Source organism: Epinephelus moara, chromosome 8 (assembly GCF_006386435.1).
Source record: "Epinephelus moara isolate mb chromosome 8, YSFRI_EMoa_1.0, whole genome shotgun sequence".
In the NCBI taxonomy this organism is placed as follows: domain Eukaryota; kingdom Metazoa; phylum Chordata; class Actinopteri; order Perciformes; family Serranidae; genus Epinephelus; species Epinephelus moara.
The window spans coordinates 5,982,326-6,008,044 of record NC_065513.1 but is presented as its reverse complement, the minus strand read 5'-3'; the positions used below and the strand labels follow the sequence as shown (position 1 = coordinate 6,008,044).

The window sequence follows — 25,719 nt, the reverse complement described above, 5'->3', positions numbered from 1 at the left end:
GTAGTGACTTTTTTTTTACAAGAGAATCTTGGCCAAGACAGCAGCATTAAAAATGTCACATACAAGAAACAGGCAGCAGATTTAAAACAAACCACCATAATGTCATGTATAATGATTATAATGTATGATTTAAAATCAGGTGTTAGTGTAATGTTGAGGTTGTTAGCTGCCTCCTATCAGACTGAAATGACAGTGTGTCTACCACTGTGGGTGGTGTGTCAAAAACAGGTAATGGTCCTGCCCGTGAGGCTGTCTGAGATCCAGCTGTGAAACGCCTCAACCACTAATGTGCACATAGTTCATCATATAACATGTGTAATTTGAAGCTCAGCTCCATAGATGTTATGAAGAAATAGTTCTTGTTGACCACAGGCAGAATCCAGCTTGTCATGAGTAAAAATGCCCGTCTTGCCGGGCTGTGGCTGCAGCCAGCACGGCTCGTGACAAGCCATAAGTCATATATGACTTAATGATAGAGGCTAAAGGAAGAATAAGGGGCCTATCTGCTCAAGTGTGATATCATTTCTGTCTGCATCACTGCCTCTCTCATATTAGTCATAATAGCGGGCTTTGCACTTGATACGTGATGGAAAAATGAGTGAGAATCTTTCTCAGGTTAATTCCCACGCTGGTCGTCTGGCTTTGGCCCTCACATATAAACACTGTCATTTAAAGATTACACCCAAACACTATTATTTGTCTCCACCCAGATGCACTTAGATGGATAAATTTGTGTTTACAGATGGTTTGATATCACAGCAGCCCACTGAGATTACTTAAGACATTTCAGTTACTTCAGTACAGTCACATTTATTCAGAGAAGTTGTCCAAGTGTGTGCTGCTATAGGATTCATCTATAACTGACATGTACAAATGGTTGTAACATCTTTTGACAGTTCTTTCTCCCCAGAACTCTTTAATAAAGCTCTCCTTATCCTGTCACTCTCTGAATTATCACCAATACTCCAGTGGGCGCTCCTCTTGCTTCTTCTGTTCCCTTTCTAAATGCTCATATTGAGTTTTTCTCTCTCTCGTTCTCTGCCTCCTCTCTTGACAGATGATAGACAAGAGACCGCATTGAACCTGTCTACCAACGGCATTAGCAGCATCAACATGTCAATAGAAATAAATGGAGTTGTCTACACAGGTAAATAGAGGGGCCGTTTGCTGATGTAATTGCAGGCAGGAAATTCAATAAGTTATAGCAGCACCCTGGTGCTTAGTCCTCTACGCAATTTGATGTCTTTGCTATAAAATCCATCGTAATGAAGTGGCAGTCCAATAGAGTTAAAAAAGTTAAATATCTCAAAATTGGGCCTGTGGATTTGAGGTCGATGGGGCTTATTGTCTTATGTGCTTGCCTGGAGCGTGTGTGTGTGTGTGTGTGTGTGTGTGTGTTTGTAGCTTGTGTCTTGAGGTAATTACTGCCTCTCTGCTTTAACATAGGCCATTCATGTCACTACATAAGCCTGGTGGCCGTCACATCATATCTGAGCCAGTGTTCAACAGCCAGAGTTGACTTGAACCTGCTCATTCTGCCACCAGCTGTCCTCATGTTTGAGTCTGTGGATGAGTATGCTGAAATATAACTGTTGACAGAAATTTGCATAGACCGAATCACTGTTACATAGCGCTAACAACAACAGTCACTTCTTGGTAGACAACTGGCAATTGATTTCAAATGCAGAGAGATGTTAAATTAGCCAACTTGTTTATTTCTATTGTCATTTTCAGTCAGAACTCTAACGTATAGTTAAACTTTTTTAATGTACTGTGTTGGCTTGCTTTCATCTTTGATAAATCAAATTAGAGTCCTGCACGGGTCCATTTTTTAAAACCCACACCCGCCCCTACTTGCAAAGCTCTGTACCAGAATCTACCTGTTACCTGTTGTTATGTCTAGGTCAAAGCTGCACCCGCCTGCACCCATTAATGAAAGTCCCGAGACCTGTCCTTCCCCCCTATATAAAACACACACAAGCTACAGTCACACGCATTAAGCTGGGTTCTCCGTTCTTGAATTACAAATCCAGCAAAGGAAAAGTCTCTTTTACTGGCTGCGCTGACAATAGTGATTTAGATATCAAAATATTACACATATACTGTGTATCTTTTTCATTTGTTTTATTCTGAATACTAAAAAATACGCTGCCAGCACGCTTGTAGTTATATACTTTTTTTTACCCGATACGTAGCATTCGGAGGGTTACCTGTCGGGTACCGGTGCAGGTCTCTGAACCAAATCTACTGGCATGGAAGCTAAGCAATGTACTGCTGTGGAGGGGGCTGCGGTAAACGTATTTTAGCCACAAAAAAAAAAATACAGTAAGCTATATTTGAATATTTGCTCCACTTTACCTTACACACTAAACAATCTAGGCTGCAGTAGACCAGTAAAGTTTTGTGGCTTTGATATAATGGCTTCAGTTCCCCATTTGAAAGGGCTGTCTAACAGTAAGGTAAAGCAGTTAAAATATTCTAAATTTAGCATATGCTTAAACCGAAATTGATGTTTTCAGTAGACACATCAATATCGGTGGACGCCATTTGATTTTATGCATATGACACAAGGATTTTCTACCTGGAAGTTACTATAAATAAACATTGTGATTCGGTCTATACATTTCACAACTGGTGTAGTCTAATGTGTTTTTTCAGCAAACTCATCTCAGTGTCCCTGGGTCAGATAAGCTGTTTGCAACAGAAGAGTTTTTGATATTACCACTGGGAGGAAATTTTCTAATCTTACACATAGTGACTTCAAAGAGCAATTTAAAACATAAACCATTTCTTGGAGTTAGTAAATTCTATATACAGTCACTTCATCATACTTAACACTGATTCTGGTCCAGCCAGTTTATTGCCTTTTCACACAGAAAATCTGTCATTCCTGTCGTCTAAATGAAAAAAAAAGAGAAAAATTGCAATATGGCCTTCCACACCTCCAAAGTGCAAGGCAATGTCCTGTTGACTCTCACTGTATCCGAAATCACAAACTATGTACTGCATATCCAATATGTGTACTATAATTTAACATACTTTTGTGTGAATAAACAATAGTACTGTATGTAGATTTTTGGTCACATTGAGCTGTAATTACCATGTCCCTTCCTGAGAGCCTCCTTGCCAGTCGAAGATGCGTAACCATGATAACCCATGCCATCTTCAGCTCTATCAGCAATTTAAAGTAATTTAAAAAACTTAAATTGAACAGTTATTGTTGTTTCAGAACTGTCTTGATTGCTCTCTGTGACCATTGTTGTACTGCATTGCATTGTGGGATATTTATGCCAATGTAGTGGTCAGTGTTTGCATACTGTAATATTTCACCAGAATTAGTATGCAGTTTACATACTATTGGTTTCATGCCAAGATTTCAGCCATACTGAATATCTTGCATATGTTAATGTACTGTACTATGTAGCATGTTTGTATGGGATTTTGGATGCAGCCTTTTACTCTGAAGAGATGAGTTTTGTTTTTTCTGCCACAGACTGTGGAAAGTCTAGATACTGCATACAGTCTCTGGAGTTCTTCCAGAATTCATGGAACCATGCTCTCAAATGTAACTCTCATTTGGAGTAGCAATTTCAAAAGACCTCGACTGACATTATTTCGAGCACAGTTATTTGTGTGTGAAACAGCAGGAAACGCTGACATACAGCAGTACTAATTAAAAGTGAGACTGAAATGCACCCTGTTCAGACAGGTTAGATTAAGCAATGCTGGAGCAATATCACACCTGCGAGGAAGTGGGAACGTCAGTGGTTGTCAGGGGTAACCACAGGACAGGGTCCTGTTTTTCTTTTGTTTTTTTTTGTGACGAAAGTGTTAAATTGCTCTTGAAGTTCTATTAATTTCTGAAATGTCTGCGCTGTACAACTGTAAAACTTAAACACATGAAAAGCAGACCGAGTGGATTAATTTACTCCGAATCAATTCTCCATACATAGGGTTTCTTCCCACACTGTTTTTAAGGTATGACAAAGATAATGGTGGGCAGTACCGTGATGCCATTTCTAGTAAACAGGCTAAAGATACATAAAAAACAGTGGCATGGTCCTTTAAGAACTGAAACCATGGACAGTGTGGAGTACGAGGCTGACATAGACTTGATGTGTGCTCTTCAGGTGTCCTGTTTGCTCGGCAGTCGGCCATAGCGGCGATGACGGGACACCGTGGGAAACACAGCAGCTGTCAGACTCAGGGAAAGACCAGTCCCACACAGTTCCAGCCCTCCTGCTCCTCCTCCTCTTCCTCGTCCTCCTCCTCTTCCTCACTCCATGGACACAGAAACTCCTCCCCCTGAGTTTCCTGTCCCTCCTCACCTCCTCCTCCTCCCTCCATTGCACCAGGAAGGAGATCCATTCTGTTAAAGACACCGAGCAGTTGGAGACATGATCATCAGACAAACACCAGTTGTTTTAAAAGGCGGCTTTCGCTCCATCCACTCCATCAGATTCCTTTTAGGTCAGCTAACAACAGATTACAAAGCAGCAAACATATGTACAGGCGAGAAATCTTCCAGTTCCCCTTTCCCCCACTCTCCCTGTTCTGAATTAACAGCGTGTTTCAAGGACATTTAACCTTTGTGTGTTACCTTTGTCCTTCAAGTCGTCAAAGACATCTGTGCAGTGTGGAACACTTCAAAAGCATGGTTGCCCATCAGTTTAAGGTGCAGCCTGGATGAAGCCAAATGAAGACTCCCTCTTGTGCACCATTTCAATCAAAAGATGAGGCCACTGAACAGCAAGACCTTACAGCTGTTTATGCTGACCTCAGAAACTCACTGCTTACAGCTGATACCAAAGAAGAGAACAAATCTAAACTGGTTTAACACGTCCAGCATTTACAGTAAGCCTTAGCGGTAATGATCAAAACTGAGGAATATTGCAAAAATACCAACAGACCTAGCACATCCGGAGTGGAAATCATCATGTATTCTGTAGAAAGGCTGTCCAGACTCCTTAATAGTATGGTCTCATGTTCAATTTGACAGTTGGTTAATGATGTTTCAACATATAGCCAACAAGGCCAGAAAGAGTGATGTGTGTGTACTTCCACACAGTTACATTATATGTGGATAATGAGAGGAGTTTACTGACTGAGTCTCTTCTTTTGAACACAGTCAGCTCAGTCCACAGACAATCAGCAACATGTTAGCTAACTAGTAAACAGGCTAATGGAACTAAGCATACAAGGTTTTAGTTAACACACAGTTCTGTACACTAGTAACAAACATTATGTCCCAATCCCATATTGTAAAACTAATACTATACATATACACCGATGAGCCAAAACATTAAAACCACTGACAGGTGCCATAAACAACATTGTTACAGTGCAATGTTCTGTTGGGAACCCCGTGAGGATCGTGACAAAGAGCTCAAGGTGAAAACCTGGCCTCCAAATTCCCTGTATCCCCATCTGATCAAACATCTGTGGAATGTACTTGTACCCTACCTCACAACCCACAGGACTCAAAAGATCTGATGGTAACTCCCCAATGCCAGGCCCCAAAGGACACCCTCTAGAGGTCCTGTGTCCATGCATTGACAGGTCAGAGCCAAGTTTGGTCCAAGAAGGACCCACCATGGATCAGGGGTACCTCTGCGGTACCAGCACATCCTTCAAATGTTCGATCAGATCAGGATCTGAGGTATTTCGAGGCCAGGTCGACACCTTGAGCTCTTTGTCCCGGTCCTCTGGTCATTCTTGAGCAGTTTTTGTGGAGTGGCGTGTCGCATTGTCCTGCGGGGGGGTTCGCTGCCTTCGACAACTGCCATTGCCACGAGGGGGTTTATTTTGCAACGGTGTTCGGGTGGTTGGAGCATGTCAAGTAGCATCCACATGAATGCCTGGACCAAAGGTTTCCCAGCAGAACATTGCACTGTAACAAGAGGATCAATGTTATGGACTTCACCCACCAGTGGTTTTAATGTTTTGGCTGATCTGTGTATATGTTATCTGGATCAGATTAAACTGTTTTGGGGTCCTGGGCTAAAATCATACAGAGTGCTCCAGGGATGTCAGTTTTCTGAAGGCCTATGCAGAGATTAGCATCGCCCTGGTTCCCTCGACAGAATATAAGCTCTGTGGCAAACAAAAGTGTATGATACTAGCAAATTGTGTTTAGCAAGATAATCTTCCCAAATGAACACCACTTTTATTATTTTTGAAGAGTAAATGCAATTGCCAGAAGTAAAAAGCTTGACGTTAGACCCTAAACGAACTTCACTACGGTTATATGGCTTAACGTCGCAACCACAACGAGGCTGTACATCTTTGTTGGGTGTGATGACATTCTGTAGTCTCATTTAGCCTCTTGTTAGCAACCACCTTTTTAAAGACACATGAAAGCTTCAGAATTCATGAAGGATGTATTTACTGACATATTTTATGTCATAGAACAAAACCTGAAAGTCTCTTTTTTCAGGCATCTAAGCAAAAAAATTCAAAAAACCCGAAGACGAGGGAATCAGGAGTGCTAAAATGCTAACTGATTTCTGGGTTTTAGGACTCATCCCTGCACCGCTCTATTCAGGAGCCACTTAAGGGAACTTAAACTGCATTCACATGGACGGTAGACAGCAAACAACAGCAAGACAGTAAAATTAAGTGAAACTGGCAAAGAATATCGACAATGGTAATAGCAGACAGCATTTCTGTCCGGAGTTAAAATATTTTAGCTTTTTTCCATCCTTCACAACAGAATTTATAACCAATTTATAGCCAGACTCACAAGAGGAGAAAACATGGTTCAGCTCTGCATTTACTGGACATTACTATAATAATTACATAAAATCATAGACATGAAATAACTATATTTAATACATTTTATTCCATTCTTTGTAAGCAATACAGCATCAGGATCACAACATATCATCATGCATGTTTTGTTTTACTGTCCTGCGACTCCCTCAGGCTGACTCAGAGGGTGTTGTCCGTCTGCTGTCCACTGATTTTATGTGAACGCAGCATTAGCATTACAGCATTTTTTTCTTTATAGTGCTTTAGTTGCCACACAGATAACCTGGAGCCTCTGAGGTTGCTGGTCACTGGGGCAGTTGCCAGCTCTGTCCCACTAAAACACACAAGAAATTGAAGAAAATGAGGAAATGCACATTTGCAGAGTGAATGAATCTGAGCTCAGAACACCATTAGACATTTCAAATTAGAAAATGTCACCAAAGATTTATTACTTACACCACCAACCAAACGTTTTCTGCATCTCTCCAGATATAGATGTACATATTTTAAGAACTTGATACCAGACACCACATACAAAAAATGAAAGGTTTTATAGGTCCTGGTAAGACATTACAAATATTACATTTTTGTGGTTTGACTTTTTTTTTTCTTAAAACAATATAATAATTGACCCTCAACAGTTTACTACAGATCTCTTTTATAACAGTGGTCTATCAGGAAAATGCTTTTTGGGCTGCATTTGTTAATGCAGTACTGACAAATTGCAAGCAGGGCTTCTTGCCCAACATATATGTTATGTTGTGTATTGCAGTTAGGAACATCTTAGGAACTCTTTCACACAGTTAGGATGAGTTTATAATATGCATTTGGGACACACTTAGCTGGTGTACTAATCAGATGTATTGTCAACAACTATGATAGTTAGCTGACCATCATTAGCTGAACAGAAGGCTGCTCACAACATAAATATAATCTTTATCCCCCTAGGTTCTCTTCTGCTGTGATCATAAAATAAATGGCGCTTGATTTTTATATGAGATATTCCTGATCACAAGAATATGTCATTTGACCATAGAATAATTTTTTTTGTAAGAGAGATCACAAAATACCAAACCAAAAACTAGTTTTGAAACAAACTTGTTAGTCACAGAAAATCTTTGTCATGATGACAAGAAAAGAACATTTTCAAAATCCCGTCCTCTCTGCCTTCCAGAGTGTACAGAGACGGTGACAGTGTAAATTGATGTGATGGCAAGCATTGTTCCCGTCCAGTGCTTTCCTCATTCATTACAGTAAATATTGCAATCGACATCATTGCTCCACAGTTGTGGTCGTGGTCAGAAACACTTACAAAAATGTCTGCTGAGGCTGAATGCGGTGGAGCTGCAGCACATAAGATTGCATTATTCTTTGAAGAAATCCTCTGCAACGCACATTGACTAAAGCCAGAACCACAAGCATGGAGAAAATAATCAGTGGTGTTTGTTAACATAAGAGAGAAGCACAAAGCTGATGTGACAGAGCATTGGGAAGAAATGAATCATGAGAGTTCTCGTATGGCATTGCATTCATTATAGGAATGACAGAGTAGAGCACTTCAGCCTGTAGGCAGCGAGTTATCAGAAATAAAGGAGGTGACAACAGGACATACAGAGACATGTAGTCCGTAAGAAACTGTCATCAGTCACTCAGTAGTTTTATATTGTGAATAGAGTCCAGGTTTCTTTTCTTTCTTTTTTTTTTAGAGATGCACTTGTGTCTAACATCACGGAGCTTCTTCCTCCCTCTCTCTCTCTCTCTTTCTTTTTCTTTCTTTCTTTGTTTCTTTCTTTCTTTCTTTACATCTTTCTTTCTCAGTTTTCATAAAGATATCAAAATATTTTGTTTATTGTGAAGGGAAATGGGAACCAGTTTGAAGATATGTGGGTTTTTATTAAGTCTGTAAAAGCATTTCATTACAGATTTTATTTATTGTTTTATATTCCTGCAAATGTTGCATTTAGCTCCACCACTTTGTTTGCAAACCCTTTTAAAGAGTCTTCTTGAATGCAGATACCTCACCAATCTACCTGTATATAGTCATAGTAATGTATGAATACAAGATATACCTCATAAATTTCATTTATTTTTTATTGTACAGCCACCTGAAAACCAATGTTTTACTGCAACAGATCACTGGATTTTTGTTTCTCTTTTTTCATATTTTGTATGATTATACCAAAGAAGGGAATATTTTATTGACACACATCTACCTCATTTGTTATAGACTGTGCCAACAAGCATGTCCACAATCTTAATTGCCAGTGTATTCATGGTGTTTCATATCCATATATTTGTGTGAACACAAAATGCTTTTCAGTCAAAGAAAAGCAACAATCAATTAGAGCAGGGGCGTAGGACAACAGGGGGGAAGTGCAGGGCTCTCATATGAGGGGGGCCCACCATGAATGGATAGGTGTGGATGTGGGCCTATGTACAGGGTCCAGGATATTGTGGATATTGTGCTACACCCCTGGATTAGACTAAAGAATTAAGCAACATGTTCAAAGTGCTTTTAATGTTGGGTGTTGTGCCGGCGCAACAAAACAGCCTTTTGTGAAACACAGCAGGGACACTTGTCAAAACAAATCCAATCTGCATGAAAACCTGGATATACAGTAAAAGGAAGACAGCCTCCATGTAACAATGAATGGCACAGATTTGATATTGTCCCATCAGCACCTGTAAAATATGACAAGCCCACTTCTGTCATGGTTTGCACTTCAGGTCAAGAAAAAAACTGCTATTTTTTGGTCCCAGCTCGGAACCAACTTGTCAGGTTACAAACTAATTTATTTTTTGGTTGAAATGTTCTGTACAGTTCAACAGTAGGTGCGGGAACCAGAGCCTAGGGTTGCAGCAGTATACCAGTTTCAAGGTATACCGTGATATGAAAATTGATGGGTATCACACTGTCAATATCTCCTTATCAATGAACTGAAAGTTTTTACACACACTTCCATTAGAAAAATAGTTTAAAGTTTCAATTATAGTAATAAAACATTTGTTCAATCAAAAAGCCCTTTTCAGTCCTTTAAGGGTCATTCTGACAGATAATAATAATTCTGTAATACCGTGGTACTGCGAAACCGCAATACTTGCTGAACGTAGCAACCCAACCAGAGTCCGTTTGGAGCAGAACCCATTCCATGTTGGTTGAAAAGAGCTATAAGTGGACCTTTGAGCTGAGACTATACTGTCACACATACTGTCCCTGGAGTCAAGATTAGAACCCAGCAGAGAAATGGATGGGCTAATGTATCAGCCAATATTAACTAACAGCCCATTGTATCATGGCGGCTGATGATTGTCTGTTTTCTGGAACAAACAATAGTCTTTAGAACCCACAGGTGCACATAGACACATGACCACACATTACTACAGAATACTGCAGGTATTGCTTACCAGGAAAGGGGGCTTGGCATTGTGTGTTAGCATTATGAAAACAACGCCAGTGCAAAGTCTATTATAAACAGCTGCAGTTTGGTTAGGTTTAGGAAAAGAAAAACACTTGGTTAGTTTTTAGGGAACAAAAAAATACTTGGTCAAGTTTAGGAAAAGATTGAGGTTTTGGTTAAAATAACTACGTATGGGATGTAAGTGACTAAACTTGCTTTGCATGGTTATGTCAAGTACCTGCGTAAAGTACTTTGAGTAGTTATGTCAAGTCTGTAAAGTCATGTAATGATGTTAACCCTGGACACAAAGCACGGTCTCCTGGTTGGATTTTCTCACTTTTTATACTTAACAAGTGTATCCACCACAACAGATGATCCTCATTGACTTTGCACTGGCATTGTTTTTGTGTAGTCAGCACCTAATTTTAACACATTTTGTTTCTGCCACCATGTTAAGACTTTGTGTCCATTTTATGTATCCTTTGAGACTGGGCTGGAATTTTGCTGTGGATCTCCATGGTCCTCAGACGACAATACTGATGATCAGGCCAAAATTTCCATTTGCACGAAACATCAACAAACTGGTTGAAATTAATCCACTGAGCACATTCATGTTACCCAGAAGATAAACACTAGGGATTGTCATGACGCCATGAGCGTTTGTGTACTGCCACCTCTGAGTTGCTGTCTTCCTCTCCTAATCTTGTTGTCTTGTTTTTCATGCAGACTTTTCACAGTTCTTGATTTCAGATGCTATGACTAGTTCAGTGTCATGATGACAGTGTAATGCTCCAGGCTGATTACTGGTGATAAAGCTAATAATATATTGTGTGACTGTATGTATAGATGGTGATGTTGAAAATGTACAAACAAAATCTTGCAGCAGAGGACAATCCTCAGCCAATAAGATGAGCTGACTCCTCAGCTGTCAGTTGAGCTGTTGAAGGTGTTTGTGCTTTATAATTCTCATGTTTACTTGAAATGTGTTCTTTAGCAATCAGACAAGTCTGCAGGTCAACACAGCAAAGGTCCAAGGAAACAATCACTTCCTTATACACAAACGTGGTGTTGCATCCTTGAACACTGAAACAGCGATATCAGCTAAATGTTAATGGACTTGAATACTTTGGTCTCAAAGCAGCTGGACTAGACAAATGTTTAGCCACCCATAACAGAGTTGCAAAGTGGGAGAAGTTATTCGAAGCACCCAGGGTTCTGGAAGTAAAAGAGTTGGAGCTCTTCTAGGCTTGTATAGAGATGAACTCTCCTGGTTAAGTCACCAGTATAAAAAACAATAACAATTATGTCAGAAAATATTCTTTTTATTAAAAAAAGTCAAAGTTATAAGCCTGGGGACATAAGAATCTAGGGAGATGTGTCAACTACAACTCCTAAAGCCTTTCAATAAGAAGCATCATTAAATATTGGGCTTACAATTCTGTTATGTGTTGGTCACTGAAACTCAACCTTAAAGGAATACTTCACCCACAAAATGACCATTTGTATATCAGTTACTCACCATATGTTGTGCTAAATCCATTATTTTAAAAAGTGTTTTTCCCCCATGCCGCCACTCTGAACAGACAATCTGAATAAGGCGAACATTTCTCATGAATTGAAGTAAATAGGGACCACATTTAACAACAGCAAAACTATTTCAAGTCTAATTTATCCGGTTGCATGCTCAGTACTTCCCATAGATGCATTTTCACTAAAATTATACAATATAAAACAACTCTGCAATAGTGAGTGTGCCTGAGTATGTACATGCCATGAACTTCGCTTGAGCAGAGCACGTGTGCTCAGCCACGCTACTCAGCCGGCATGAGACTGTTTGTACTGACATATTTTAAGTCGTAATGTTTTAGTGAAAATGCATGTGTTTTCGAAGTATTGAGCCTATGACTGGATGGATGAAACTTGGATTATCCTGCACGAGTTGTGTGAGAGTTTGTTAAAAGATGTTTTGATACAGATTTGCCGTTGTTGAATGTGGACCTCTATCACTTTAATACATAAAGAATGTTCACCTTTTTTGGATTCTCCATTCAGAGTGGAGGTATACAAGAAAAATAAAGTTTTCTTCACAAATTCAAGGAAACATGCAGTGAGTAATTGATATACAAATGGTAATTTTGTGGGTGAAGTGCTCCTTAAAGATTACAATTTTAGATTACACAACCCTAATTACCATACGTGATGGTGAATTATAGACATGTATCATGATCCTGGAACATTTCAGACACTCAGAGGCTCCCAACATTAAAATTACAAACTTATTGGGTGGTGGTCTTCTTTGAGACATCAGGCACAAAAAAAAGAAAAAAAGACGAGTTATGTCAACAGGGAAATCGTAGTCAATACAAAGAAAAAATCAGTCAGTGAATGGGGAATATTGATATTGTATGTATTGACTTTAAAACTTTAGACAAACTCCACAAATCTGAGAAACTCAAATATCCACGAGATGGCTATCCAAGATCGTGATGCACGGTATGATGCTCCTGGATCCGGGCTCATTATGGACGGTGTACGTTTTCTCTCTCCATGATCCAGGTGCTCCTCACAGCACAGTCCTGTCTTATATCCTGTAAATGCAGCACCGGCACAGTCTATTCCTCGGCCCCTCCTCTTGTACATACTGCTGAATAATGCCAATCACTGAACACTTCACATGACTGTGAGGCCACAGCATGGAATCACTGGCATTCTTCTCACCAAAGAGTTTTTCAAGCTGTGACCCTGCTCACTTGATTTTTAGGTCATAACCCTCGGCAGAGCAGATGAGCAAGAGAAAGCGACCGCTCTGCATGCAGAATAAACAAAAAAGGAAAAAAAAAAGAATTGACTCATGTAATCAAATAATATGTTGTTTACTTTGTATTATGCTATGCTGGTAGTTTTTAGACACTAATCGCTTTATTAGCTGTGTATGAAGCTTTAAATGTTTCTTTTATTTCCCTTTTGTTCATCTTGGATAAATCCAGTGCATTATGGGAATGCTGGATTGTGGTGCTCAGGGGTTAAAAATGTACAAAAAAAGAGGTGAAAGAGATTTTCCTGTTTTGCCATTTGAATTGTAGCGTATTTAGAAATAAAACCATGCTTTTAACTTCAGTGAAACGCTTTGTGCATCATTCTTGTTCGTGTCATTATACTGCTGTGACTCCTGATAACACTACACTCCAAGTCAGTGGTTCCCAACTGGTCCAGCCATGGGGTCCAGATTTCTCCTTATTCATTAGTTGAAGGTCCACACATTTCAATATGATCAGCATCATACTTACTTGTTGAGCTAGTTTGCTGTCTCTGTCAAGTAGCTGTCCGTTAGTTACTCACTCCACAGCAGGAAACAGCATTTCAAAATAAAAGCTCTATGCTGGAAATTTACTGTACTCTAAAATAAAGTGTTTTTTTTACAAACTTGACATTTTCATGAGTCACTTGTGGTCCAAAAAAGTTGGGTGGTCCTCTCTTTCTGAGAGGCAAGATTTGCACATGTATTTGTTTATTTACAAGGCCCTTATTGGAAAGCTGCCTTCTTACATTAATTCCATGCTAGTTTGGTCCACTGGAACACATTACACTAGAACTAATGACTGGCTTACACTCTACGTCCCTCGTGTTCATACAGAGTTTGGAAGAACTGCTTTTGGCTTCTTTGCACCATCAACCTGGAACACACTACAAGGTACTTTAAAAATGAATTCATTGGTAACTTTTTGTCATTTTAAATCCAAAGTCTCAAACCTTTTAACTTCTGTTTGTACCTGTTTTAAATTGATTTTGTTGTTACTCTATTTATTTATTAATTGTATTTATATGTTTATCTTATTGATTGTCCTCTTTTTTGCTCGAAGTCATTGTAAATGAAGGCTTTGTCCTCAATGATTTTTGAGTTTAAATAAAGACAAATAAAATAAATATTCAGAACGGTGGACCCATGACCCACTTTTAGACCATGACCCACCAGTTTGGAACAACTGCTCTAAGTAGTTACACACCTATTTCCCTCTTTAAAGTAGACTACAAAATTCTGGCCAAAATGTTATCATTGCAGCAGGTTTCACATCATTTAAATAAATAAATGGGTTTATGCTGGGAAGACATTTGTTCTTTAATACCAGGCAACTTGTGCATATTTGTAACACTGACATGCCAGAGGTTTTAGCATCCTCAAACGCTGGGAAGGCCTTTGACAGGGTGGGATAAGAATAGCTTACTTATGTTTTACATAACTTTGGTTTTAGTGAAAAATGAATTGCAGGAACACATTACTTTAAACTGGGTTTCTGTGAAAACTAATGGCATACATTCACTTGCATTTACATTGTCCCTTGCCACTAGACAGGGTTACCCTGTGTCGCCCCTTTGCAATCACAAATGAGCCCTAAAGCCATGTTTCCACACAGTTGTGTTTTGGGTATGAATTTCCCATAGATTTTAATAATAACTAGATACCAAACGCCAAGATGGCGCCTATTCATGTCAATGGAGTTGCTTGCTAGGCACATATACCAAAAAAGTTTTCTAGTTTCCAGGTTTACTTCCCTGGTATGCGGCCCACTGTGATTAGTAGTAGTAGTGTTCCTCTCTCTGGCTCTGCCCATGAGTTCCCACTCGGCTCACAGACATTGTGATGATGTCACACATTTTTAAAACGCTTTTCTCAGCTTGATGAATGTTTTACAAGTATAAAACCTCCATGGATGAGAAATTCACAATAGAAAGAGTCAGAGACATAGTTAACCATGTTTGCAGTTCGAGGTGTCCCATCAGCAGTTTTACAGATTTGTCTTTTATAATCATGGCCTATGGGGAAATATGCTTTTTGGGCCACAGGGGACTTTTTTTTCACTGCAATTCTGAAAGTGACCACTGGGAAAAAAATTGCTGCAAGGCTGAGCTGCTCTCCAGGGGGCCTGGTATCAATCTGTAAGGTGAGTCGTTTTTTATGCTAACTTTTGTAACAGATGGTATATGGTCTTTTTTTTCCGCAAAAGTTCATTTTTTTTTAAATGCACTTGAGGTAAATTCCATACCCAAAAAAAAAAAACATAAGGAGGATTTTCACAAACACATTGGAAATCACTGTGGTTCCTATGAATGGACTCCTACTTGTCTTGCATACATACACAGAGCTATGTGTGAATGAGGCAATGTTATGTTATATGGCTCAGGAATCACCACAAGAATCACTCCCAGCTAATGCTGACCTTTGAAAACCTGTTTTTTTTTTGTTTGTTTGTTTTTTGTTGGGCTGACAAAGGGAAGAAATATCTGAGAATATTTATATTTGTCATTAAGTCTCTAACTGATATATATCCAGAGCACAGAGAAGTAGTCAGAGCTACAGGCTACAATGAGGCTAAAAACAGAGTTTATATGACGTTTTTCAAAACAACTTTTTATGTCAGGGCTGCAGCACACTTGGATCACTACGGATGAGCAGTATGGAGATACTTTGTGGATTCAATTTTGTGTTCTTGGACGTTAGTCTGGGGCACCATCAGCCATTAGGTGTGCTAGCCGCTCACCCCGCCAATCTCCGCAAGGAGGACTCTAAAACTTCACCAGGGCCTCCATCGGCATATGGGTGAGTAGATAATGGCTGAATTTTCATTTTTGGGTGCACTATCCCTTTAACACCACATTACGTAGTGGTGGCTTGTATTGTGTTGAAAATACATGCCAGTGTTGTGTCGAAAACCTTTTCCCCATAGACATGTGTTACCCCATACCTAGACCTGAACCAAACCTTTAGCCCTGACCTTTACCACTGAGGAGGGCGCTGCAAAGGCCAACAGGGACCACATTTCGAACACCGGCACCACAGAAATAATGCCATTGAAAAGTAAATTAGGATCCTTTGTCGTGGTGGACATACAATTTCTTTGGTTCAGCAGGTTGTGTTAATGTTATGACTCCATAGGTAGTATAAAGAGTGAGAGAGTCCACGTAGGGGGGAGGGCAGGGTGCTGGAAGTGTCGAACAAACACCAGACTTTCACCAAGGAGAACACTGTTTGGGTCCTGTGTAAAACTAAAAGTCAACATGGACTTCTTTCAACTTCAACTTCACGTAGTTATGTTAGGTTACATGACACACTTACATCACTTAACAACGTACTTATGTCCCACATGTAACAAACACCCCATCTTTTGTTTAACCTAACCATGTAGTTTTGGTGTCTAAACTCAATCGTGTTGCCACCATGTAATGCACTGTTTAGAGGCTATGGTCATTTCACGTATTTCTGAGAAATTATGTAGCAAAAATCACAGCTTTGGTTCATGGTGCAGTCCTTGCACTCAATAATTTCAGCTCATCTGCCATTGGCAGTATGGTGGCAGTTTCCCTCAGGACCCCCATATCCATATATAGAGTTCACAAAACAAAAATATTTTCCCAACCATAAGGATTCTTCTTATTGATGCAAGCGTGCAACTGATTTTCTTTGACACATTTCTTTGGACTTGAGTACTGGACTTAGTTGATATACTGCAAAGTGCTTAGGATGTAATAATTACTCCCAATCCATGTACAGCATGTTTTGACTTTCCCTATAAAGAAAATCTGTCCAGCTTACTCACTGCCATTCTGATTAGGCACATGATTAGGTCCATCTGACAGAGGGGGTCAGATGGGATAGAGGCAGAAATCTCAGAGACTGATATCTCAAACCTTGACAAATAAAAGCAAAACTATCTGCACTGATGAATTTTACATTCATTTTATTTTTTTGTTTGTTTTGTTTTTTGTTACTTGGGTGAACTGACCGGTTAGTCAAACCAACTGGCTCCATTCACTCGGTCTGCCAAAATGCAAAAAATCTGTTAGAGATTTCAGAGTTTCTTAAGATACCAAATCTGTCAGGCTGCAGTTTATACAAGTATAAACTGTGACAGATAACATCACGAACACACACCAACAGACACAAAACAGGAGTAAGGAGCTAAAAAGAATCATTGCAAATAGTGGTGCTTGTTTAAAGCAATTATATTATTAACTAAAATCTGTCTTTAAATGTGTTGAGAAAGGGTTAAGTTTCAAAGTTTGCCTTGCAGCTCATTCCAAGCATGCGTGTAAGGAAAAGTCAGATTCCCCAGCTCTGTTCATGTTGGGGCCATGAGAATAAATTCAGCTGAAATGTGTCTAAATGAATGCAGAGGACATATTTCCTTTAGATAGAATGGTGCAGTTAAACATGGTGTCATGCACAAGTTGACAAGTAGGCATACTGAGACATGCAGTTACAAAATATATTATAATACAGCATGTAATTATTATTCTTATTTATTTATTTATTTATTAGGGGCTGTGACTGCATGCTTAAAAGACCAAGCTACACATTAAAAAATATAAAATAAAATAATAAGACGGTAAAAAATGTGTGGATTTTTCTTTTTCTTCTGTTTTCCATATATAGCCGATGCTTACACTACACTCGATATTACGTACAGTTAAAGGACATCTGCTGCTACCTGCATCTAGATAACAGAAGATAAAAGCCACATATTTAATTTAAAATAGCAAAAATCCTGATAATTTGGCTACCGCTCTGCTCATAACAAACTGAGGAAGATGTAATACTTATACTTTATGTTTAAGGGTGTCACATGTGGTATATGTTTGTGCTGAATAGTTCAGTAAAACAGTGCTGTAGCACTATGTTAGCTGTGAAACAAGTGTGGGTGTGTTATACCTTTCATTTGGGGAAAGGTAAGGGGGTGAGGGAGGGTTCTAGTTTCTCATTTGTTTTATTTCCCTTTTGTTTTGGCAGTTGCAGTTATACTTACTTATTTACTTATTTATTTTGTGATGAGGCTTTGTCAACTTACTCGGGGTTAGAAGTTCATGACTAAAGTACACAATAGTAAGGAGAGTTTGGTTGAGTTTATTACCTGGAACACAAAGGGAATGAATAGACCCATAAAAAGAAGTAGAGTTTTGTCTCACCTCAGAAAATTGAAGGCGGACATAGTGTTTCTTCAGCAGACCCACTTTAGAAATCAGGATCATGACTGCTTGCACAACGGCTGGGTAGGCAAAGTGTACCACTCCCACTACCAGTTTAAATCTAGAGGGGCAGCAATTTTAATCAGCAAGGCCACTCCCTTTGCCTGTTCCCAATCTTTTTTCTGATAGTCAGGGTAGATATGTAGTCATTGAGGTGATGCTATATAATGTTCCACTTATCCTAATTTGTATTTATGCTCCCAATTACAATGACGATACATTTTTCACATCACTATGGACTTCCCAATTAAATAATAAGTGGTATGGGGGAGACTTCAGTTGTGTTTTAATCCCCATTTTAGACAGATCCTCCAAAACAACTCAACCACTTTGTAGGTCAGCATAGAGTGTAAAATATTTTCTGAAGGATTATGGGATGGTAGTTCTTTGGCGTTTAAAAAACCCAACAACTCACTGCTTTTTTTTCTTCTCCCCAGTTCAGCAATTGTATTCACGGACTGATTATTTTGTTATCGACCAAAAACTTCTGTCTCATGTCAAACACTGTGATTACAAGGCCATTGCCATTTCTGACCATGATCTGCATGTATTACAGCTAGCATTTCAACACAAATTAACTACTGCATCGTGGTGATTCAATAATTTATTGCTAACAGACAGTTAATTTGTTAAATTCATTTCTGACCAGATAGAGCAATTTATTTCTATTAATGATAATGGGGAAGCATCAAAAGGAATACTGTAGGAGGCTCTTAAAGCTTACATTCGCGGGGAAGTAATTTCTTACAGTAAATTTGCTTACTGCTCCCATCTGAAACGTCTATCTGAGATTTCAGATGCAATTTTAGAAACTGACTGTCAGCATTCACTAATATCATCCTTGGACCTTTATAACAAGAGACTGACCCTTCAATCAAAATTTGATCTTATTTTAACTGATGAATCAGCTAAGCTACTATTGCAATCCAAACTGCGAAAAGGCTGGACTCCCATTGGCTTATCAGATTCATCAAACAGCTGCGTTAAGACTTATAGTAGAAACGAAGTCAGCCTCTGGTGAAATTCTCACTGACCAACAGCAAATTATTAATGAATTGAAATCTTTTTACACAAGTCTTTACACCTCAGAGTCCAAAGGAGACCCTTCATTGACAAATGACTTTCTAAATAAACTACAAATTCCAAGTAGGCTATAGACTGACCACAGGGTCAGTCTTAATGATTCTCTCTCACTTGCAGACTTAACAAATGCAATAAAAAAACATGCAAAGTTCTAAAACCCCTGGTCCCAGTGGGTTTACAGCTGAATTTTTTAAAGTGTTCTCCAAATTTATTTCCCCTTACTTCTTGATGCATTTAATGAAGCCTTTTCTGCCAAAACTTTTCCTTCTACTTTCTATGAGGCATCCATTTCTATTTTATTAAAAGAAGGTAAAGACCCCAGGGAGCTAGACTCCTATGGACCTATTAGTCGCCACTCGATTGGAAAATATTCTCCCAACAATTATATCAACGGATTGGACAGGATTTGTTAAAAATCGTTTCTTGTATTCGAAAGTTCTATAATATCTTATACTCTCATGGCTTGGCCCCTCAGCATCCAAAGGTGGTTGTCTCTCTGGACACTGAGAAGGCCTTTGACCAAGTTGAATGGGGCTTTCTCTTTGCTGTTCCTCGAAAAGTTTGGACTTGGTGATAATTAGAGAACAGAGTGTATCTGTATGCAGATGATCTGTTTTTATATGTTACAAGCCCCTATGAATCTATCCCCGATATTATGTCCATATTGAAGGAGTATGGCCAGGTCTCTAGCTATAAATTAAATTTGTCAAAAAGTGTTCTGTTCCCAGTTAAGAAAGCTATGGGGTGCCGTTTGTAAAGTGGCTCACGCTGAAAATAACATCAACATTTTGCCACATTTAGCTTCAAACAATGTTTAAAAAGGTGTTGTGAATTTTTTAACGTCACCTTTTACCACATTTATAGCAATATTTGTTAACTTAGAAATATATTAAATAGTTAAATCTAATAATAAGAAAATCTAAATATTAAATGTGGCACCTAAATGTTAAATGTTAAATCTAAATGTTAAATCTAAATATTAAATCTAAATCTAAATGTTAAATCTAAATATTAAATCTAAATCTAAGGCCTCTAGTTTCCCGGAGCAGCGCAGGGTGGCAAACCCCACGCAGAGCTAGTTTCGAGCAGCGCAACCCGAGGCGCACTCAGTTTGGTAGTTTGGCAGACCGAGGTGCGCTGAGATAGGTGTGGCGGAGCAGCAGGGGGATCTGTCGACAGATCCAGCTTGGCGCAGTGACAGTTTCGTGCCAAAAGGCTTCGCCGAAGGTGTGCTAAAAGCTTGCCAGCTGAAACCAGGTCCACTGTCAACGCAGGCGGAGCGCAGCCGGTGTAAGCCGAAGTTTGGCTGACCGGCGGACAGTGTGCACACGTCACCAAAACCTCACAGGCAGGTTTCCAGAATATCAGGCACATTAACAATGCAATAAATACCCAAAAAACCACTATTCAATGCAACTATCTGCAATCAGCACATAAATGTATCTCTATATCGACTGTCCCGTCACATCTGATGTCAGATCAAAGGGGATTGGCACCGTTTGGCACGTTTGGCACGCGTAATGGAAACCCAACCTGATTTGATTAACACAGCTGCAAACTAATGAGTTCACATCCCTCTCAGCCAACCACAAACAGCCACAGCATCAGATAGGGAGTATATATTCAGCATCTGTCATCTTAGAAAAGTCAAAAGAAAAGAAACAGAGTGAGACTGCGAGAGAGAAAGAGAGAGCGCGCGCGCACGAGAGAAACGCAACATTGATTTACAATTGTGGTGACCTCCTCCCAGGCTACCTTTGCATCATCAGCCCGTGGAGGTCTGCTCGTAGTTCCGTATATTCGGACACTGCGAGCTTGGACCTCCCGGACCAAAACATCAGTTTCCTCCTGGGAGAAGTTTGACCGTCTGACGCTGCTGCTCTCTTCTGCCATGGCGAATTGAGTAAACTCTCCTCCCTCTTTCCGACTTGTGCAGGTAGGAGGGACGGAGGTGGGAAAGAGGAGTAGCTGCACCAGGCGCACAGTGTGCCAAACTTGCAAAATCCGCCTGGCCACACCCAGTTGGCGAAGCGCAGGTGCGCTGTGCCTCCACTTCGCCCGGTCTGTGAAACTAGAGCCCTCTATGTTAAATCTAAATACTAAATCTAAATCTAAATGTTAAATCTAAATATTAAATCTAAATGTTAAAGGCGCTGTATGTAAGAATGTGGCCAAAACGGTTACTGCACTCAAATTCAAAATACTGCCGCGAGTCGTGTCCGCCCCCCCTCCCCTACAGATTCGAGGTTGCTGGACAGCGGCACGCTGGAGACTGATTTATTTGCCCACGGACGGCTGCCGTGGCAGGGCCGTGTCGCCGCGTCCGTGATCTTCGGTTTTCCAGCGGACCATTCGAGCAAGTCCGGCTTCTCTGCTGCTAATGCTGCTGCCGGGATACAGCTGAGGAGGAGCCGGCTGCTAATGCCGCTTGCCGTGCTTCTGTAGCTCAGTCGTAACTGTAACTGATGCTGAGAATCTACTGACTGTGTGACTGGTAGACGGCGGTGGGTGGCGCAACAGGCCAAAACACAAATTCAAAACATAAACATGATTTGCGGACCGTAAAATATTTTTTTAAATGCGAATATTCTGGCTGTACTATTGTTGTCGGTGAGATCAGTATGTTATATGAACATTATACCTTAGTCTCTGTGACATATTAGGAGGATTTTATGACTATTTGCTTTAGATTTCTTACATATAGCTCCTTTAAATCTAAATGCTAAATCTAAATCTAAATCTAAATGTTAAAATTAAATATTAAATCTAAATCTAAATGTTATGGACGATTGGTTTGATATTTGGAAAAGAAATGGCGTAGGAAATATGAAGGCCCTTTTTATAGATGAAGTATTCCCTACCTTAGAACAACTACTAAATAAATTTAATTTACCGCAATCTAATTTCTTCAGATTCCTTCAAGTTCGTAGTTATATTAAAAGTAATATGCCCTATTCTCTTCTCTTCTCGTCTTTAAAATGAAAATTCACCCAGATCCTTTGATAGCCATCTTTGGCATAGCAGGAGAGGGAAATAAGACTCTTTCAGGATCTAAACTCAAGGTAACAAAATTTGTCACTTTATTTGCACGGATGTTTTTACATCATGTAGCCAATCACAATAGAATGGGCTTCTTATCTTCTGCAGCCACCTGTTTCTTTGAAGGTTCTGTGCATATTTAGTTATCTGTATTTATGTATACTGTATGCATACCCTTTTCTTTTTTCTTTTTCTTTTATAATGCTGTATAGCAGCTCATATGTTGTTTAAAAAAACAATAAAAACATGTTTAAAAGACTGAAAAATTTGACATTTTAAGTACAACTCATAAGATTTAAGGAGATTTGCTTTCCTTAAAAGTGACATGTGGAGAGGTGGAAACTCTTCTTCAGCAAATGGAGGCAGTTGAGTGAATGCAGTCTGGTTGAGTGCAGCATTAAGCAGGTAAAATGGGGTAAAGATTGGTTAATTAAGGTTGAGAATCCTGATGTAATTAGGAGCAGCAAAGATTAGTGACTGTCGATGGAGCGACGAGGATTTGCAGGTAATAGACTTATTATTGGGGCTGGCTGAATGTTACTTTATACTTCTGAATAAACAAAAACAAATTAGGAGCGGTTGTCCAATAATGGCTTATCTTGTCAAGGGCTGACAGAAATCCATGCCCCTATAACACAGTGTTAATTTTATGCCCCACTGACAAGCACAGTGCTAATCAATAACACTACTATAAAATAAGGTGAAGCATCAATCTGCAGTGAAGGTGTTGGATGGAGCTGTGAGCAGATAGAGAGAAAAATGTCAGCAGTGTTTTTGGAGAAATTTACTAGTTGCCGCATACATAATGAAGCGTGTGCACAGTGTGTTACATCCAGAAAGACTGACACAGCAGGAAGGAAGCAGTAAGAGCTGACTGTTGAGCTGCTGCTTTTTGGCTCTACTGGGAGATCAGCAGAGTCCTGCTCTCAAGCTGTTTTGTCAGAAAGTAATCAGATCACATTTCCAAACAGTCACATTGCATGCACTGTTCGGTTTGTACAAACTAAGGCCTGCAGGCCATGTACAGCTCAACTCCTAAAATGATATGGCCCATGAGTTATTTTAAAGTTAAGCTTATATTTTGCAAGCTGATCATAATAATATAAAGCTCCTATTGTGAAGGCTACTGTAGGTGTCACTATCATCATATGGGAATATCAGTCAAAGGAAGCACTCCCAGACTATGTGGAAACCAAGGAGGGTAAAAAGAGGAAAAGTTGTGGCATCATATTTGATCATATCATTTGGGTACAACACGTGCAGTAAAATATGTTCTGCACTTGTTGAAAGGCTCAATAGCTGGCACACTATCATTGGACATGGGGATGATTGATTCATTTCACTGAGGCGTCCTCAGTCGGCCTCAGGTTGCAATAACTTTTATACAAGAAATAAAGATGTGAATTATAATTCTGTAATTACTTGAAGGTCCTTAAGACCACAAACCATTTGTACCCAAAAAGTTCTGTCAGGCGTAACCAGCACCAGAGCACCTGAGTGGACACAATCCCTTTTACTTTAATTGTAACGCAGTATGCTGTAACTCTCCAACAATGCAGCTCCAGTTATACTGCATGTGTCATAACCCATAGCCAGTGTTGGGTAAGGGTTACTTAAAAAGTAATCAAAGTACGTTACTGCATTACTTTTTAAAAAAGTAACCAGTTACTTTACTGCTTTACTCCCTGTGTAAAGTAACTCAATTACTTTAAAAGTACTTCCAACGTTACTCCCTGAGAAAAGTAACTCAAGCACTTTTAAAGTACTTTTGAGTATTCTACATTTCCTATTGGGCAATGGACCACAGGGCGCTAAGCCTACATTTTTTTGTCTCCAAAATTAAAGTTATGGACCACTTGCCCTTCACTGAGATCCAATTCTCCCATCACAGCCGTCACTTTGACCAGTAGAAACACAGAACGATCTGCTGCCGTAGACAACTGTATGACAACAACACCCCAGCGTTTTTAATATTTCCTCTAGGGATGTTACCACACAGAGTAAAAGGGGGAAATGATGGTGTGAAACAGCAGAGGCACTTTGTCAACCCGCTGAGTTAACGTTACTGTCATTAGCATCAAGCTAGCAAACAATGGTACATCCTCACGGTCGGACATAAAGTAATAACATTAACAAATAGCGGCGGGGCTTTTACTCACCACAACTGCAGAGGCTCCCAGCTTCATTTGAAACAAACTACATTATAGACGGTCCGTTATTTATTAATCCCTCTGTGTGTTTATATATTTACTTTTTATCCGCTCCGTTGTCTTTGTAAAGTTAACATATGGCACCGTCATTTCAAACTCAGCACTTGTTTCAAATTAAAAGCCCCTTATAACCTCGGCTGAAAGAATCCCTCCATTTTCTAAATAGGCTTTTATTCTGAAACATTTGTCAGAACTTCCTGTGGAGTATACAGTAGCTTGATAGTTTACATATGGCGCTTCAAATGTAGCTCCTGACATCTGCTGACGCTTTTAGGTGACTACAACCAGGGGCGGAAATCCCGGGGGGGACAGGGGGGACATGACTCCCCCTTCAATAAAGCTGTATCCCCCTAGAATAATTTGAGACACAATTAATAATTTTTGAATAATGCAGTAGTATTTATTAAAAGCACAATGTAAGCGGTGCTCATTATAAAAGCGCAATAATATGCTATTTAAATCTTAAAAGATTTAGTCCCCCCCTCCCATTCCTAGTAGTGGTATATCCCACACTCTTTCCAACGGGCGGGGGTAGCAGCCGTTAGTACTTGGCAGCAGTTGCGTGTGGCTGGACCCCGCTGCCCACATCGCGCGGGGTAAGATGTACACTCACACAGACACAGTTTAACAAGTTACAACACATCCCATTTACTGTTACAACAAGCCCCAGGCCAGAGTTTAGTGATAGTCAGAGAGGACAGGAGAGAAAGAAGAGGGAGAGGACAGGACAAGAGCAGTCAGTGACGGAGCGGCTCGTAGTTAATATCTGTAGGCTCTCTACCTGTCAGTGAGACAAACATGACAGACGTGCAGTTTAACTGACGAGGAGCGGCCATTACACGCGATTATTACGCACGGCTTTGAGGTGCACAGCGGCAGATCTCACAGCACACTGTTTATAAACCAATTCACCAGTTTAATTGCAGGAAATGTTTATCTCACTGCTGGTAAAAAAAACGAAAGAACAAACAAAACGGTTTGCTCCTGCAGCCAGCCAGAGATGAAGGATCCATTCCACACACCTGAGCCAGATGAAAAAGAGGGAGAGAAGGAGAGAGATCGAGTTTCGGTCTTTGATGAATGAAGCCTTATTGTTTTGCTGCTATTAAACAATGAGAGAAATGTTTTCTCCGAGTACTTAATAGCAAAAATATTCACACTACTGCGCACGGGGAGACAGAGACCTGCTCCAGACACACTCAGCACCTTGGACAGCACGG

At 39.8% G+C, this 25,719-nt stretch overlaps 1 protein-coding gene across 3 annotated transcripts in view; it reads left to right on the top strand.

The window, feature by feature from the left end:
* The window catches only part of arid3c (AT rich interactive domain 3C (BRIGHT-like)), a 128,525-nt gene extending 115,260 nt beyond the window's left edge, over positions 1-13,265 (top strand). For 2 of the 3 annotated variants that reach the window (XM_050049945.1, XM_050049944.1), the window contains exons 7-8: positions 1,058-1,147; positions 4,131-13,265. In XM_050049945.1, coding sequence (XP_049905902.1) covers positions 1,058-1,147; positions 4,131-4,309 — 269 coding nt within the window. In that variant the 3' untranslated portion in view covers positions 4,310-13,265. The remainder of the gene's footprint in view (positions 1-1,057; positions 1,148-4,130) is intronic. The other variant, XM_050049946.1, reaches the window with a different exon arrangement.
* Positions 13,266-25,719: the final 12,454 nt, after the last annotated feature.